Genomic DNA, 16,818 nt, shown 5'->3' on the forward strand with positions numbered 1-16,818 from the left:
AGTTTTTATGAAGTCAACATCAGAACACCTAAATATATGAACCAAAAAACAGATTTGAAGAGAGAAAATGACAGCAACACTATAATAGCAGGGGACTTCAATATCCCACTTTCAACAATGGATAGATTACACAGACAGAAAATCAGTAAGGAAACATTGGACTTAAATTACACATTAGATCTAACACACATAATACAGTATGTTCCATCCAATAGCATCAGAATGCAAATTCTTTTTAAGTACACAAGGAACTTTCTCCAGGACAGATAATATTTTTGGCCACAAAACAGGTCTTAATAAATTTAAGAAGATTGAAATCATATCAAACATCTTTTCCGATTGCAATCATATTAAACTAGAAATCAATTGCAAGAGAACACTGAAAAATTCGAAACTACATGGAGGTTAAATAATTGCTTCTCAATGACCAATGGGTCAAAAGAAAAATAAAAAACATATATCATGAGACTAATGAAAATGGAAACACAACGCATTAAAACTTATGGAGTGCAGCAAAGCAGTTCTAAAAGGGAAGTATAGAGACAAAGGCTCACATCAAAAAAAAAAAAAAAAAAAAAAAAAGATCTCAAATAAACAACCTAACCTTAAAACTCAAGTTAGAAAAAGAAATACAAATTAAACTCAAAGTTAGTAGAAAGAAATAACTAAAGTCAGAGTGGGAAAAATGTGAAATAGAAACTAGAAAGAAAATAGCAAAGATCAATGAAACTAGAGCTAGTTTTTGAAAAAAACAAAATTGACAAACCTGTAGCTAGACTAAGATAAAAGAAAGATGACTGAAATAAATAAAAGTAGAAATGAAAGAGAAGACATTATCACTGACAACACAGAAATACAAAGGATCATAAGACACTACTATGAACAATTGTAGGCCACTAAATTAGATAACCTAAAAGAAATAGAAACATACAACCTACCCAGACTGAATCATGAAGAAATATAAAATCCAAACAGAATGATTACTAGAAAAAGAAACTGAATGAATCAGGAACCAAAAATCTCCTAACAAAGAAAAATCTAGGACCAGGTAGCTTCACTAGTGAATTCTATCAAATATTTAAAGAATTAACAATAATCCTTCTCAAATGCTTCTAAAAATAAAAGAGGAAGGAACACTTCCAAACTCATTTTATGAGGCCAGCATTACCCTGATACCAAAATCAGACAAGGACATTATAGGAGAAGAAACATACAAGCCAATAACTCTGATGAACATTGATGCAAAATTGCTCAACAAAATATTAACAAATGAAATTCAACAGTACATCAGAAGGTTCATACGCCATGATCCAATGAAATTTGCAAGAACAGTTTAACTTATGCAAAACAATAAATGTGACACATCACGTTAACAAAATAAAATATAAAAATTATATGATCATCTCAATAGATGCCAAAGAAAACATATGATGTAAAAAAAAAAGCATTTGATAAAATTTAACATCATTTAATGATAAAAGGCTCTCAACAAATAGGGTATATAAGAAATTACCTCAACATAAAAAAAAGGCCATATATGACAAACTCACAGCTACCCTCATACTTTTTTTCCTTGTCCCTGACTAAACCTGCCTTATCCTTTCCCCTCCCTTCCTTCCTCCTTTGCTCTCTCCCTCCTTCCCTTCTACCTGTCCCTCCTTCAATATTTATTATGCACATTCTATGGGAGCCACTGAGTTATAGGTTCTATTGTAGTCATACGTGACTTATGATTCATATCAAAGTTCCTGAAGCAGCTGGCCAAACTCGGGTCATGTGCCTGCCCCTTAGCTGGTGGGTTGAGGGGACATCGTTATTGTAAGGGACACTTGTGAAGGGCCTTGTGAAAGACTAAATAAGTAACATATCCTTCACATGTTTTTCAAATGCATGTAGATCCTATTGTGATTAGTAAAACATTGTGAAGATACTATTGAGATTCATAAAATATGTCTTAATTTATATCAAATTAACATTGCTTTTGTCATTATGTATTTTTAATCAATAATTTTGTTAGTGTTTATGGATTTTTTTTTTTTTTTGATGTTGAAAGGGGGTCCTTTATACTATCTAAACCTCAGGCCTTGGAGTAAGACAAACGGGTTCAAATCTCATTTGTCATGTATTAATTGGGTGACTTTGGACTAGTTGCTTTTTTTTTTTAACATGGATTTTATTTATTTATTTATTTTATATTCATTTCAGGTATACAGTACAATGGTTAGACATTTATGTAATTTACAAAGTGATCCCCCCGATTACTCTAGCACCCATCTGGCACTACACACAGCCACTTCAATAATATTGATTATATTCCTTACGCTGTACTCTACATCTCTGTTGCTGTTTTCTATCTACTAATTTGTACTTCTAAATCCCTTCACCTTTTTCATGCAGTCCCCCAACTCTCCTCCTTTCTGGCAATCAGCAATTTGTTTTCTGTATCTGTGAGTCTGTTTTTGTTTAGTTTGTTAAATTTTTTTACTCCTTAATTTCCACATATAAGTGAAATCATAAGGTATTTATCTGACTTATTTCACTCAACATAATATCCTCTAGGTTTATCCATGTCATTGCAAATAGTAAGATTTTATATTTTATGGCTGAGTAATATGCCATTATATATATGTACCATATCTTCTTTAGCTAATCATCTATTGATGGCACTTAAGTTGCTATTGTGAATAGTGCTGACATGAACATAGGGGTGCTTAGATCTTTATGAGCTAGTGTTTTGGGTTTTCTTTGGGTAAATACCCAAAAGTGCAATTGCTGGGCCAAAAGGTAGTTCTATTTTTAATTTTTTAGGATACTCCAAACTGTTTTCCACAGTGGCTACTCCAATTTGCAATCCCAGTAACTGCACAAAAGTTCCCTTTTATCCTCATCCTTACCAACACTTATTGTTTTTCGATTTATTGATGATAGCCAATCTGACAGATGTGAGGTGATATCATATCATATTGTGGCTTTAATTTGCATTTCTCTGATGATTAGTGACCTTGAGCATCTGTTCATATGTCTATTAGCCATCTGTATTTCCTCTTTGAAGAAATACCTATTGAGGTCTTCTCCCCATTTTTTAATTAGATTATTTGTTGTTGTTGAATTTTATGTGTTCTTCATAAATTCTGGAAATTAACCCCTTGTCCGATGTATCATAGATAAATATCTTCTTGCATTCAGTAGGCTGCATTTTAGTTTTGTGGATGATTTCCTTTGCTGTACAAAAACTTTTTAGTTTGATGTGGCCCCATTTGTTTATTTTTTTCCTTTGTTTCCCTTGCCTGAGGTGATATAGCAGAAAAAAAGATTACTAATAGCAATATTGGACAGTTTACTGCCTATGTTTTTTTCTAAAAGTTTTATGGTTTTGGGTCTTACATTTAAGTCTTTAATTTATTTTGAGTTTATTCTTGTATATGATATAAGAAAGTGGTCCAGTTTTCCTACTACCATTTGTTGAAGAGACAGTCTTTATCCCATTGTATATTCTTGCTTCCTTTGTCATAGATTAAATGACCATACAGTAGTGGATTTATGTCTGGGTTCTCTCTTTGTTCTATTGATCTACGTGTCTGTTCTTGTGCAAGTACCATGATGTTTTGATTACTATAGACTTGTAATATAGTTTGATATCAGGTTGTGTGATACCTCCAACTTTGTTCTTCTTTCTCAAGATTGCCATGGCTACTCGTGATCTTTTATGGTTCCATATAAATTTTTGGATTATTTGTTCTAGTTATCTAAAAAAATGCCATTGGTATTTTGATAGGGATTGGATTGAATCTATAGCTTGCTTTGGGTAGTAAGGCCTTTTAATGATGTTGACTATTCCTACCCATGAGCATAGTATATGCTTCTATTTATTTTTATCTTCTTCAATTTCTTTTTCCAATGACTTATAATTTTCTGAGAATAGGTCTTCTACTTCCTTGGTTAATTTAATTCCTAGGTATTTTATTGTTTTTGATGCAATTGTAAAGGGGATTGTTTTCTTAATTTCTATTTCTGATAGTTCATCACTGGTATATAAAAATGCCACTGACTTCTGAATATTAATTTTGTATCCTGATACTTTACCAAATTCTTTTGTCAGTTTTAACAGTTATTTGGTGGAATCTTTAAGGTTCTCTACATATCATGTCATCTGCAAATAATGAGTTTTACTTCTTCCTTTCCACTTTGGATGCCTTTTATTTCTCTTTGTTGTCTGATTGCTGTAGCTAGGACTTCCAATATTACATTAATAGAAGTGGTGAAAGTGCGCATCCTTTTCTTGTTCCTGATCTTAAGAAAAATGTTTTTAGCCTTTCTGCATTGAGCATGATGTTAGCTGTAGGTTTGTCATATATGCTCTTTATTATGTTGAGGTATGTTCCCTCTATTCCCATTTTGCTGAGAGTTTTTATCATAAATGGATACTAGATTTTGTTGAACACTTTTTCTACATCTATTGATATGACCATATGATTTTTATCTTTCAATTTGTTAAAGTGATTCATCACATTTATTGATTTGCAGATATTAAACCAACCTTGCATCCCAGGATTAAATCCAACTTGATCATGGTTTATGATATTTTCAAAGTATTGCTGAATTCGGCTTGCTGATATTTTGTTGATAATTTCTGCATCAATGTTCATCAAAGATATTGTCCTAAAGTTTTCTTTTCTTTTTTCTTTTTTGTAATGTCTTTGTTTGGTTTCAAAATCAGGGTAATGGTGGCCTTATACAAAAAGTTAGGGAGCCTTTTCTCTTCTAGAATTTTTTGAAATAGTTTGAGAAAAATAGGTGTTAAGTCTTCTTTGAGTGTTTGGTAAAATTTACCCATGAAGCCATTTGGTCCAGGGCGTTTTTTTTTTTTAGAAGTTTTTTTGATTACTGATTTGATTTTGTTGGTGGTAATCGGCAGGTTCAGATTTTCTTCCACCCCAAATAATGTATAGAAGAAAAGTACCTCAACATAAAAAAGGTCATATAAGACTCACAGCTAACCTCATACTTAATAGTGAAAAGCTGAATTTTTTTCTTCTAAGAGTAGGTATAAGACAAAGATGTTCATTTTCATGACTTTCATTCAACATTGTACTAGAAGTCCTATCTAGAACAATTAGGTAAGAAAAAGAAATAAAGGCAACCAGATTGAAAAGGAATAAGTAAAACTATTTGTAGGTGACATAATATATATAGAAAATCCTAAAGACTCCATCAAATCTCTAAGAACTAATAAATTTAGTAAAGTTGCAAGATGCAAAATTGATATAAAAAAAATCAGTTGTGGTTCTATATGCTAGCAATGAACTATTGGAAAAAAAATTAAGAAGAAAAAGAAATGGCATAGTAATAAATTAAAAAAGGAACTCCTTCAGAGAATCTGATTCTAGCATCAGTACTCTACTTTACCTATACAAAGTGCTATGTATAGTTTTCTAAAACAGGAGAACTTTTTTAAAAGAATTCTACAGTGAGTGTTGGGACTAAAGAAATTCTGAATTTCAGGAATAAAGAAAAAGTCCTAAACACTTTCAAGCAAAAAGAAAATTTCCTTTCCAGGGGAAAAAAGTCAGTTCAGCATCTGATTCTCATCTGCAATATGGAGTAGCAGAACACAATAAAATTATTTCTGTAACTCTTAAAAGAAAATTTTGAAATCAGAATTCTACACACAGATAAACTGTCAATCCAGCACGAGGGCAATATAGAAGCACAGAAAATCTATGGAACACTTAACAGGAGTTGTTGAACAAGAAAAACTGGTACAAACACAAGAAAAAAAGAAAAAGCTGAAAGACAAAGAATGAAAATTTAATATACACATTTCCCTCAGAATCCAATTACTCAACTAGACCAAAAAAAAAAAAAAGAAGAAGAAAAAAACAAGTATTAAGAATTTTAACAATGCAATTAACAAGCCTGATTAAATAGAAAAGTTGATATTATTTGATGTAACAAAACTAGCAATCAACGACAAAGGCTAAGCCTTCTCAACGCTCCCCACATAGTAATATCTATTCACGTGGAACTTTAAAAACTTCCTTGTAAATAGTACTTCAATAAAAGAGGACAAAAATGAAGTCAGAGATAATTTAGGAAAGACAATAAAAAATTATATATCTAAAACTATATAATATAGCCAAAGTACTCAAAAGAACATAGCCCTAATATTAGATATAAGAAAAGATTGAAAATACAGTAAATGAATTAAGAATTTAACTGAAGGAGGTAGAAAAATAGCAATACATATTATAGCAAGGAATGAGTGTGTGTGTTTGTGTGTGTGTGTGTGTTTAGAGAGAGAGAGACAGAGAGACAGAGCGGTAGGCAGGGAGAGAGAGAGGGGGAGAGAGGGAGAGAGGAAGGAAGGAAGGAAAGGATGGAGGAAGGGAGGGAGGGAGCGAGGGAGGGAGCAAGGAGGGAGAGAGAGAGGAAAGGAAGGAAGGAAGGAAGGAAGGAAGGAAGGAAGGAAGGAAGGAAGGAAGGAAGGAAGGAAGGAAGGAAGGAAGGGGCAGGCAAGCATTAGTGTCTATTAAGGTAGCTACTAGCATATTTCTTCACACCATCAAATATCTTTCTTTACCTCTCTCTTCTCCCATTCTTGCTCTCCCTAAAATATTTTAGAATTTTTAAATATTAAAAGTATTACTTTCCCTATTTTTTCTCTTTCCTCTGTCTGCTAATGGTCGCAAGTGCTCTGTAAACTCTACACTGACATTTAGAACCAAATACAATTCAATCTGGGGCTAAAAACAGTACCTGAACTGTTGAAGGCCTAAGAATCATACTATTTTTTAGGATCAAATTGAATTTGACACTCAGGATCCATTTCTGCTACTAAATATTAAAGAGGTCAATGCTCCCCACATTGCACTCTGTTCTGCTTGCCCCACAGTCCACCTGTGCTCTCCATGGCCACCATTCAACAGCAGATAGAAGATGACAGTTAGTGGAGAGCAAAGGCTTTGATGAGTACCTGAAAGAAATAGGAATAGGGATGGCTCTGTGAAAAATGAGTGCCATGGCCAAACCAGATTGTGTCGTTACTTCTGAGAGCAGAAACCTAACCATAAAAACTGAGAGCACATTGAAAACACAATTTGCATGTAACCTGGGAGAGAAGTTTGAAAAACTACAGCTAATGTCAGAAAAACTCATAAACAATGCATTGGTTCAACATCAGGAATGGGATGGGAAGGAAAGTAGAATAACAAAAAAAGTAGAAGATGGGAAACTACTAGTGGAATGCATCATGAACAATGTCACCTGTACTTGGGTCTATGAAAAAGTAGAGTAAAAATTCCATCATCCTTCTGGACAGGAATTAGCTGTGAGGATAAACGGGCTCAGTTCAATGAGCAAATCTCTCTATGTTTTTTTTTTTTTCATTACTATGTTCAATTATCTTTATTACAAACGTTTTACATGTAACTATTTCTGAGTGTTGGTTTAATTAGTATCATTCCTTTGGTTAGTAATTAAATGTTTGTTATAATAATAATAAAAATGAAGAGAATTTAAAGTTATAATAATTATAAGAACATAAACTAATACTTCTCAAAATTTTGCACTGAAAAGCCCCTTAATGATACACAAAAGTGAACCTGGACTTCTCAACAATCTTATATATGAGACTCTTTTAAAGCTTGTGGAAAGGTGTTCAATACCATTAACATAATAAAGATTTCATAAAATTATTTCTTCATTTCTATACAGTTTCCTGGATACTGAGTCACATAAAAGTCAAACGCATTAGTATACTTTTTTTGCATTTCATTATTTTGTTAGAAATATCTTATTTTTTATAAAAATCATGTGTAAGATATTTATAAACACATATTTAAAAAGGAGAAAGCTGACATATGGACATGAATAGCACTCATAGTCCCATGGCAGAGACAGACACAAGCCTAGACCTTAATCTTTCTGATGCCAACTTTGATATTCCTTGTATAAGAAGAATTTATTTTGTATTTTGGAGATGTAGTCTGCTAAGCAAATTAAATATCAATGATACACCTTTGCACCAATGTCTACAATGGTCTCCTTTTCATCCCAACATGAATAAAAATAATATTTTGAACTTTAACTAACTTTACATACACATTCATGAATATTTAACAAATTAACCAAAGTAAATCATATAAATCTAGCCAAACAAAAGATTGAAACCCCAAAACAAGTTCAAGCTGAAATTATATTTTGCCATTCTGAGAGTCAATCATATTTAACTTAAGGGCAAAATAGTCAATCCTTCAAAAATTAAGTCTACAAAATAAATGTTATAATAATCTTTTTAAATTCTTATGTTTTAAATTTATACTATAATACATGTTGTTTAAAATTTTCTCTTTTTGCAATACCAGCTTCATGAGTTGTATACTTCTATATATCTTACCTTTTTTGCTATAGAAAGAGGGGGTTCCTTTTTCAGACTTCTTAGTAAAAACTCTGGCATGTTATTTTCAATATCCTCACGAGTTCCTCTTTTATGCAAAACTGCAGCCAAAAATGAAATAACCTAGAAAAAAAACCTTTCAATCAATGTGGATAATATATCATGATGGACAATTTTACTGCTTATATGACTACCAAACTAGTGATAAACACTATTGGTTTTATTTGTATTAACAAACAAATGTATAATATACATGTTATCCTTGAATACAGTAAAAAAATTCTAACATTGCCATCTCTTCATAATAAGTTCTACCCACTCAATGAATTATTTCTTCATCTCATCAGTTGAGACATTACCTTCTTAATTGTTTAATCTATGGAGACTAATTCTTCATATTCTCTATTAGAATAAACTGTGTACATTCTTTTTCCCTTATTAAAAAATAAACTTCTTAAGGGTAATATTTGGCTCATAAATTTGTACATTTTTTATCCAATAAGTAGAGGTGGAATAATAGGATGTTATTTTAAGATAGACTAAGATAATTCATCAATATACACATCATTCTAAAAATCAAATGAAAAAGACAAACAGATATAGAAAAAAGGAAATATAACCTCATATAACGAAGAGCAAGAAATAGCTAATCAATTAGACATTGGTTCAAATTTCAGCCTTAATTGCTTGGCAGTTATGTGGACTTGGGCCAGTTAGATAACCTCTTTAAATAACTGTAAAAATATGTAAAAATAGCAAAAATAACATTGGCAGGGTCATTTTAAAGATTAGAGGGGAGAAGTATGACATATCCATATGGGGGAAAAGTTGATCATTATTTTTGAAAAATAAATCATTAAATAAAACTTACACAAAAAATGAATTAGCAAAGCTATAGAAAAAGAAATTTTAGCATAATATAGATACCTATAATCTGAATCCTAAGTGACAGAAGAAAAAGAATGGTGCAAAAGAAGTATTTGAAGAGATAAAGGCTGAAAATTTTTTAAAAACTGAATTTAAAAAAAATTAAACCATTTATTCCAAACGTGCTAGATTAAGCCAAAAAGAAAAAACTTAAAAATCTACAAGTAAGTGCTTCATTAAAAAAAAAAAAAAAAACTGCTCAAAAATTAAAAAAAAAAAAATTTAAGCAGCCAGAGGGAAAAAGAGATGACTACCAAAAAGTAACAATTTGACAAATAACTGACCTTGCAGCCAAAACCATTAAAGAGCTATACAACTGAATGATACTTTCAAGGCACTGAAAAAAATAAAAGCAATTAGTTTTATAAACAGTGAAAATATCATTCAAAAATGAATATAAAGATATTTTCAGACAAACAAGAACTGACCCAATTTATCCTCCAAAGAGCCACACTAAAAAGGAGAAATTACTAAAGGATCTTTTCAGGCATAATGGAAATTATCCTACGTAAACACTCAGTGATTCAGAGTAAAATTAAGAACAACAAAAATGATAAATATGTAGAAAATATAAATGTATATTGACATTATGAAACAATAATAATTATTTTGTTGTGATCAAATGAAAGAATTAAAAGATATTAAAAAAAGAATCAAATAACAAATGTGAATCAGAAAGTGCACAGTGTAGTTATACTATTCTGAGGTCCTTTTGCTATGCAGGAGGATATAAAAATATTAATTAACATTAGATTTTGACAAATTAACGGTATCTGTTGTAACCTCTGGAGTAATCAATAGATGAATTTAAGAAATAAAAGTAGCACAATGGTAGATTTTGAAATAACTCGGTAAGAACAAACAAAATAATAAGTAACATGGTTAGCAAACCTGACCTAATGAACATTTGATAGAATGCCGCAAAACAAAGTTTCAATGAAAGTTTGTTTATTATGTGCCACTGAATCAGCTCTCTGACTCTTGGTGACCGGCCCTATGAATGAGGGATGTCTACAACATCGTTTTGTCAACAGCCCTGACCAGCTGCTGTAGACTCACGTCTATGGATTCTTTCATGGAGTCAATCTATCTCATATTTGGTCTTCCTCTTTTCCTGCTGCTTTCTGTTTTTCCTAGCATTATCATCTTTTTCAAAGTAACTGCCTTCTCATGATGTGCTTGAAGTAGGATAAGTTCAGTTTCGTCATTTTTGTCTCCAGCAATGTTCTGGGCTTAATTTGCTCTAGGACCCACTTGTTCATCTTTCTGGAAGTTCAGGGTATCTGCTGAGTGATCCTCCAGCACCATATTTCAAATGAATCATTTTTTTTTTCTTATCAGTCTTCTTCACTGTCGAACATTCACATCTGTACATAGCATGAAGGTGTGGATTATCTTAGCCTTGGTCTCTAATGACTCATCTTTGCTCTTGGTGATCTTTCCTAATTCACTGCTGCCCTTCTGAATCTCAGCCTTCTCTTGATTTCCTGGCTGCAGTTGCCATTAGAACTGAAGACTAAAAATACGGTAAGTAAAATTTTTAACAATTTCATGTCTTCATTGTCTATATTAAAGTTGTGTATTTCTTCTATAGTCACAATTTTTGTCTTCTTGATGTTCAAATGCAGTCCTGCTTTAGCACTTTCTTCTTTCACTTTTATCAAAGTCATTTCAAATCATTGCTACTTTCTGTCAATAAGATGGTGTCATCTGCATATCTTGAATTATTGATATTTCTTCCATCAACTTTCACTCCTCCTTCTCTGGGTGTAGATCAGTTTTTTTGTATATGTTCTTAAGTACAGATTACACAGTGAGTTAAAATGCACCCTTTCTGACACCTTTGCCTATAGGTACCATAGTCTGTCTCTCCATAATCTGTTCTGATGGTGGCTTCCTATCCACAATACAGGTTACACGTCAGGACAATCAACTGCTGTGGCATGCCCATTTCTTTCAGAGCAATTCATAGCTTTTTATAATTGATACAAACTAACCTTCTTCTGAAATTCTTTGGAGCACTCCAGTATCACATGAAATATTTACCAAAGTTGACAATGCCAAGTCACAAAGCAAATTTCAATAGAGCTCAATAGGCAGAAATCATACAGAATATGTTCTTTGAGCACAATGCAAGAAACTATAAATAACAAAAATATAAGCAGAAAAACCCCCAAGTGTTTAGAAAGTAAGGAATATGCTTCAAAGAAATACTCATAATGAATATTAAAAAATAATTTAGAGTTGGATAATAATTTCATATCAAACTTGTGGAATACACCAAAAACCATGCCTTAAGGACTTAAATGCATGTATTAGGAAGGAAGGGAGGCTGCTAATCAAATGTCTGAGAATCTATTGTAAAAATTTATTTTTAAAAAAACAGAAAACTTAAATAAAAAATTAACAGAATATGAAAATGAACACAATAAAAAAAATCAAAAAACTGAACGATCATTTTGTGAAAAAAATTTAAAAAGTGATAAACTCTGGCAAAATTGATAAAGAAAAAAGAGAGATTAAGAGGCAAATACACAAAAAAATATATATTGGACATAATAAATAATCATTGCCAAAAACTGTGAAAATTTATATGAAATGGAGAAACAGAACTTATTGAACTCATCAAAACTAACACAAAAGGAAACAGAAAATTTATATATTCATATAACTATTAAAGAAATTGAAATACAAAATTATAATCCTGCCACAAAGAAAACTAAGGGTCAAATGGCATCACCAACAAAGTCTACCTACAATGCTTAAGAAAGCTATAATGCCAATCTTAAACAAACTCTTCCAAAGTTTAGAGAGATGAAGAAATGTTCTCAACTCATTTTATGAGTTCAACATAATCTTAATAAGAAAACTGGACAAGATTATAATAATACAAGAAATTTACAGGTCAATTTCTCTTATACAGAAGCAAAACTCTTAAAATATTAGCAAATGGAACACAGAAATATAAAAAAGGAATATACACCAAAACCAAGTTAAATTGATTCTGGGAATGAAGTTTGGTTTCACCTTCAATATTTAGATATTAGGTGTTAGGTAGGTATTATAGGTATGATACTTAGCTTTCCTCTTACTTTCCTTAAAATAAGAATAGGATGACCTATTTTATTACAAGATATCTACATTTTACATAAAGTGGTACATTAACTTTTAGCACACTGTGAAAAGTTGAGAATGTATATTTTCATCACTTGAGCAATCACCAAAAAAATAATGCAAAGAATATTTTTAAAATCAACAGATGAATTAAAATGGAATTCTAAAAAACATCCTATCAACACAAAAGAAGGCAGGAAGGAGGAACAGTAAAAAAGAAAACAGTGTGTTCAAACAGAAAACAAATAAAATGGTATATCTAAATCCATACAAAAGAGGAATTACATCAAATATAAATAAACTACTTGAATTAAATATCAGAGATTGTCAGACTGGATAAAAGAGTTGTCTACAAGAGACATACTATAAATATAAGGACAGATTGCTTGAAATAAAGGGTTGGAAAAAGACATACCATGCAACGAATAAGCATAACATAAGAATATTGAAGTATTAAAATAGAAAAATAGATTTCAAACAGTATTACCAGAAATAGACATTTCATAATTATTAAGGGGTCAATTCATTAGAAAGACATAACAATCAGAAAGGTTTATGATCCTAATAACAGAGCTTCAAAGTACATGAAGGCAAAATTGTTAGAATTAAAGGGAGAAATAAATAAATCCACAATCATAGTAAGGAATTTTAACTTTCCTCCCAGCAACTAGTAGTAAAAAAAATACAAAATGTGAAATTATCAATCACCTTGACTTGCTAATTAGTATTTATAGACTATATCCAACTACAGACTACATATTCTTTTGAAATACACATAGTATGTTCGATAAAATGAAACATTAAAAAACTCTTGGTAAATTTTCGAACTACTAAAATCTTACAGACTACTATGGAATTAGATAACACTAATGATGAGACATTTAGGAAAAAATAGGTAAGTATTGGCAAATCAAATATACACTTATAGATAACCCAAGGCTCAAAGAAAAAAATCACAAGGAAATCAGATAATATTTTGAATTACATGGAAATGAAAACATAACACATAAAAATTTGGGGATACAATAAAGCAAGGCTTGAACACAAATTTAGAGCATAAGAGGGTAGGTATGAAATTAATGACCCAAGGTTCTATCTAACAAACTAGAAAATGAAGAGTGAAATACATCCAAAGTAAGCAGAAGAAAAATAATGGAGATAATTGCAGAAATCAATAAAATACCAGACAACAGTACAGAAAATTAACAAAGCTAAAAGCTGGTTCCTTGAAAGGATAAATAAAATCAATAAACCTTAAGTTAGGCAAATCAAGCATAAAATAGGGTGTATACAAAATATCTATTAAGAATGCAGAGGTATCGCTCGAATCCTACAAACATTAAAATAATAATAAAAGAATATCATGAATAACTTTATGCTAATCAATATGACAACTTAGAAGAAATAAATTTTTTGAAAAATATAATTTTCCAAAACTGACATAGCAAGAAATAGAAAATTTGAATAACCTCAATCTACTAAAGTATCTATTAAATTCATTATCAATTACTTTCTTTTTCCTTTAAAGAAAATTCCAGATCCAAAAGATTTCACTAGTAAATTCCAATACCTATTTAAAGATAATATAACACAAACTTTACACCAACTCTTCAGAAGAGAAGAGGAAAAAACTATAGGGTAGCGTAACCCTGCTACCAAAACCACACAAACATACTACAAGAAAACTTATAGACTGTTAATTGTAATAAATATAAATGCAAAAATTCTTAAAATATTAGTCAATTGAAACCAGCAATATATAAAAATAGTACCTCATTACTAAATTGGACTTATTCCAGGAATATAATATTGGTTAAACATTAAAAAACCAATCAATATAAATCATATTAATTCATATACTAATACATTAACAGAATAAAGAAAAAACATGATTATCTAAATAGAAGCAGAAAAAGTATTTGATAAAATTTAATACACATTAACTATAAAAAAAATCTCAGAAAGTAGGACAAGGGAATATCCTGTACCTGATAAAAGAAACCATAAAAATCCTGCAGCTAATATACTTAATATTAAAATATTGAATGCTTTCTCCCTAAGATTAGGAATGAGATAAGGATGTTACTCTCACTACTTCTATTTGAATTGTACTAGGGTCCTACCCAGCCAGTGATGAGGCCAAAAAAAATAAACCAAAGACATAAAAATAGAAAAAGTAAAACTGCCTCTCTTCATAGATGAAATGATTGTTTATATAGAAAATCATAAGGCATCTACAAAACTACTTAAACTAATAAGTGAAGAATTGAGCCAGGTCAATTTATAATATTAAATTTGATTTTTATATACAGTCCCCCCTAACCCATAGGGGATATTTTTCAAGATCCCCAGTGGATGTCTGAAACCACAGATAGTACAGAACCTTATGTGTACTATGTTTTTTCTGTAGATAGATAACTTTTCTCTTAAAGGAAGCACTTTATGACTTCTCTGGAGTATCTGAATTACCAGCATCACTACTCTTGTGTTTTGGGGCCACTGATAAATAAAATAAGGGTAACTTAACACAAGCACTGGGATACTGCAACATTCAATCTGATAACCAAGCCAGCTACTAAGTGACTAATAGTCAAGTGGCATATAGAGCATATATGCTAGATGATTCATGTCCTGGGCAGGACAAAGCAGGATGACTCAAGATTTCACCATACTACTCAGAATGGTGCACAATTTACGAATTGTTTATTTCTGGAATTTTCCATTTCATATTTTAGACCACAGCTGACCATGGGAAACTAAAACTGCAGAAATTGAAACCAAGAATAAGAAGAAACTAAGGTACTACCAGAAAAAAATTAGAAAATTAAATAAAAAATACTCTACTGATAATACCATCAAAAATATACTAAGAATGATTATTTTCTATTTCTTGCTGTGTCAGTTTTGGTGAATGAATTTTTAAAAAATATGTGTAAGGCCCACAATAAAACTATAAAACTGCTGAGAGAAATTAAAGACCTAAATAAATGGAGCTATTGCTCCATGTTAATTCTCCCCAAGTGTTCTATAAATTCAATTTAAATCAATACCATTCAACTCCACAATCCTAACAAAAATCACAACAGATTTGTTCATGGAACTTGACAAAATGATTAAAACTTTACACAGAAATACAAAAGGATAAAAATAGACAAGGTATAGCAAGAAAGTAATTAACACAAATTTGACAATAAGGATAGTCAAATTGAGCAAGAGTACAGAATAGAAATACCAGAAACAAACCCATACATATATGGACAACTCAGTTAAAAAATGGGCAAAGGACTTTCTTAGTCACTTAGGGCTGCTATAACAAATTACCATAGACTAGGTGGCTTAAACAACAAGCTTTTATTTCTCACTTCTGGAGGCTAGGTAGTTCAAGGCCAAGGTGCTGGGCAATCTGGTGTCTGGTGAGGGATCACTTCCTGCAGATGGCAGTCTTCTCATTGTATCCTCAGATGATGGAGAGCAGAGAGGAGGTATTCTTTGGAGTCTCTACTTACAAAGGCCATGAGGACTCAACCCTTAAGACCTAATACCTCCCAAAAGACCCATCTCCAAATACATTGAGAATTAGAATTTCAACACATGAATTTGGGAGTGTCACAAACATTCAGTCTATTGCAACTTGAATACACATTTCTCCAAAGATATACAAATGGCCAAAGAGCACATGAAAAGTTGTTCAATATCATTGGTCATTACAAAAATACAAATCAAAACTGTAATGAGACACCACTTCACATGTACTTCACAGCTACAATGAAGAAAACAGAAAATAACGAGTGATGGCAAGGATGTAAAGAAATAGAAAACCTCATATACTGCTGGTGGGAACTGAAACAGTATGGCCACTGTGGAAAATGGAATAGTAGTTACCCCCAAAATTAAACACAAAATTACCACATTTCCCAGTAATTCTACTCCTAAGTATACATACATGAGAAATGAAAACATGTGTTCACGCAGAAACTTATACACAAATGTTTATAACAGCATTATTCATAATAGCCAAAAGGTGGGAACCCAAATGTCCACCACAGGATGAATGAATAAACAAATTATGATATTTATACAATGGAATATTATTCAGCTAGAAACGGAATGAAGTACTGATACAAGCTACGACTTGGATGAGCCTTGAAAACATTACACTAAGTGAAAGAAGCCAGACACATGAGGCCAAAATTGTATGATTCCTTTTATATGATATATTCAGAAAAGGCAAATTTACAGAGACAGAAGGCCAATTAGTGGTTGCTGAGGATGGCGGGAAGGGAAAATGAAGAGTGATTACTTAATGCATACGAGGTGTTTTCTGTGGAGATAAAAAAGTTTTGAAACTAGAGAGAGATGGGGGTTGCACAACATTGTGAATG

At 31.5% G+C, this 16,818-nt stretch overlaps 1 protein-coding gene across 4 annotated transcripts in view; it reads right to left on the bottom strand.

Annotated features, from left to right (window-relative positions):
- ERCC6L2 (ERCC excision repair 6 like 2) overlaps positions 1-16,818 on the bottom strand; it is a 148,745-nt gene that overhangs the window by 88,818 nt on the left and 43,109 nt on the right. For 3 of the 4 annotated variants that reach the window (XM_016159471.2, XM_016159470.2, XM_016159472.2), the window contains one exon: positions 8,396-8,518. In XM_016159471.2, the coding sequence (XP_016014957.2) occupies positions 8,396-8,518 (123 nt within the window). Of the gene's footprint in view, positions 1-6,756; positions 7,558-8,395; positions 8,519-16,818 lie in introns of those variants that run through there. The other variant, XM_016159473.2, reaches the window with a different exon arrangement.

This window comes from Rousettus aegyptiacus, unplaced genomic scaffold (assembly GCF_014176215.1).
Source record: "Rousettus aegyptiacus isolate mRouAeg1 unplaced genomic scaffold, mRouAeg1.p scaffold_m13_p_3, whole genome shotgun sequence".
Taxonomy (NCBI): domain Eukaryota; kingdom Metazoa; phylum Chordata; class Mammalia; order Chiroptera; family Pteropodidae; genus Rousettus; species Rousettus aegyptiacus.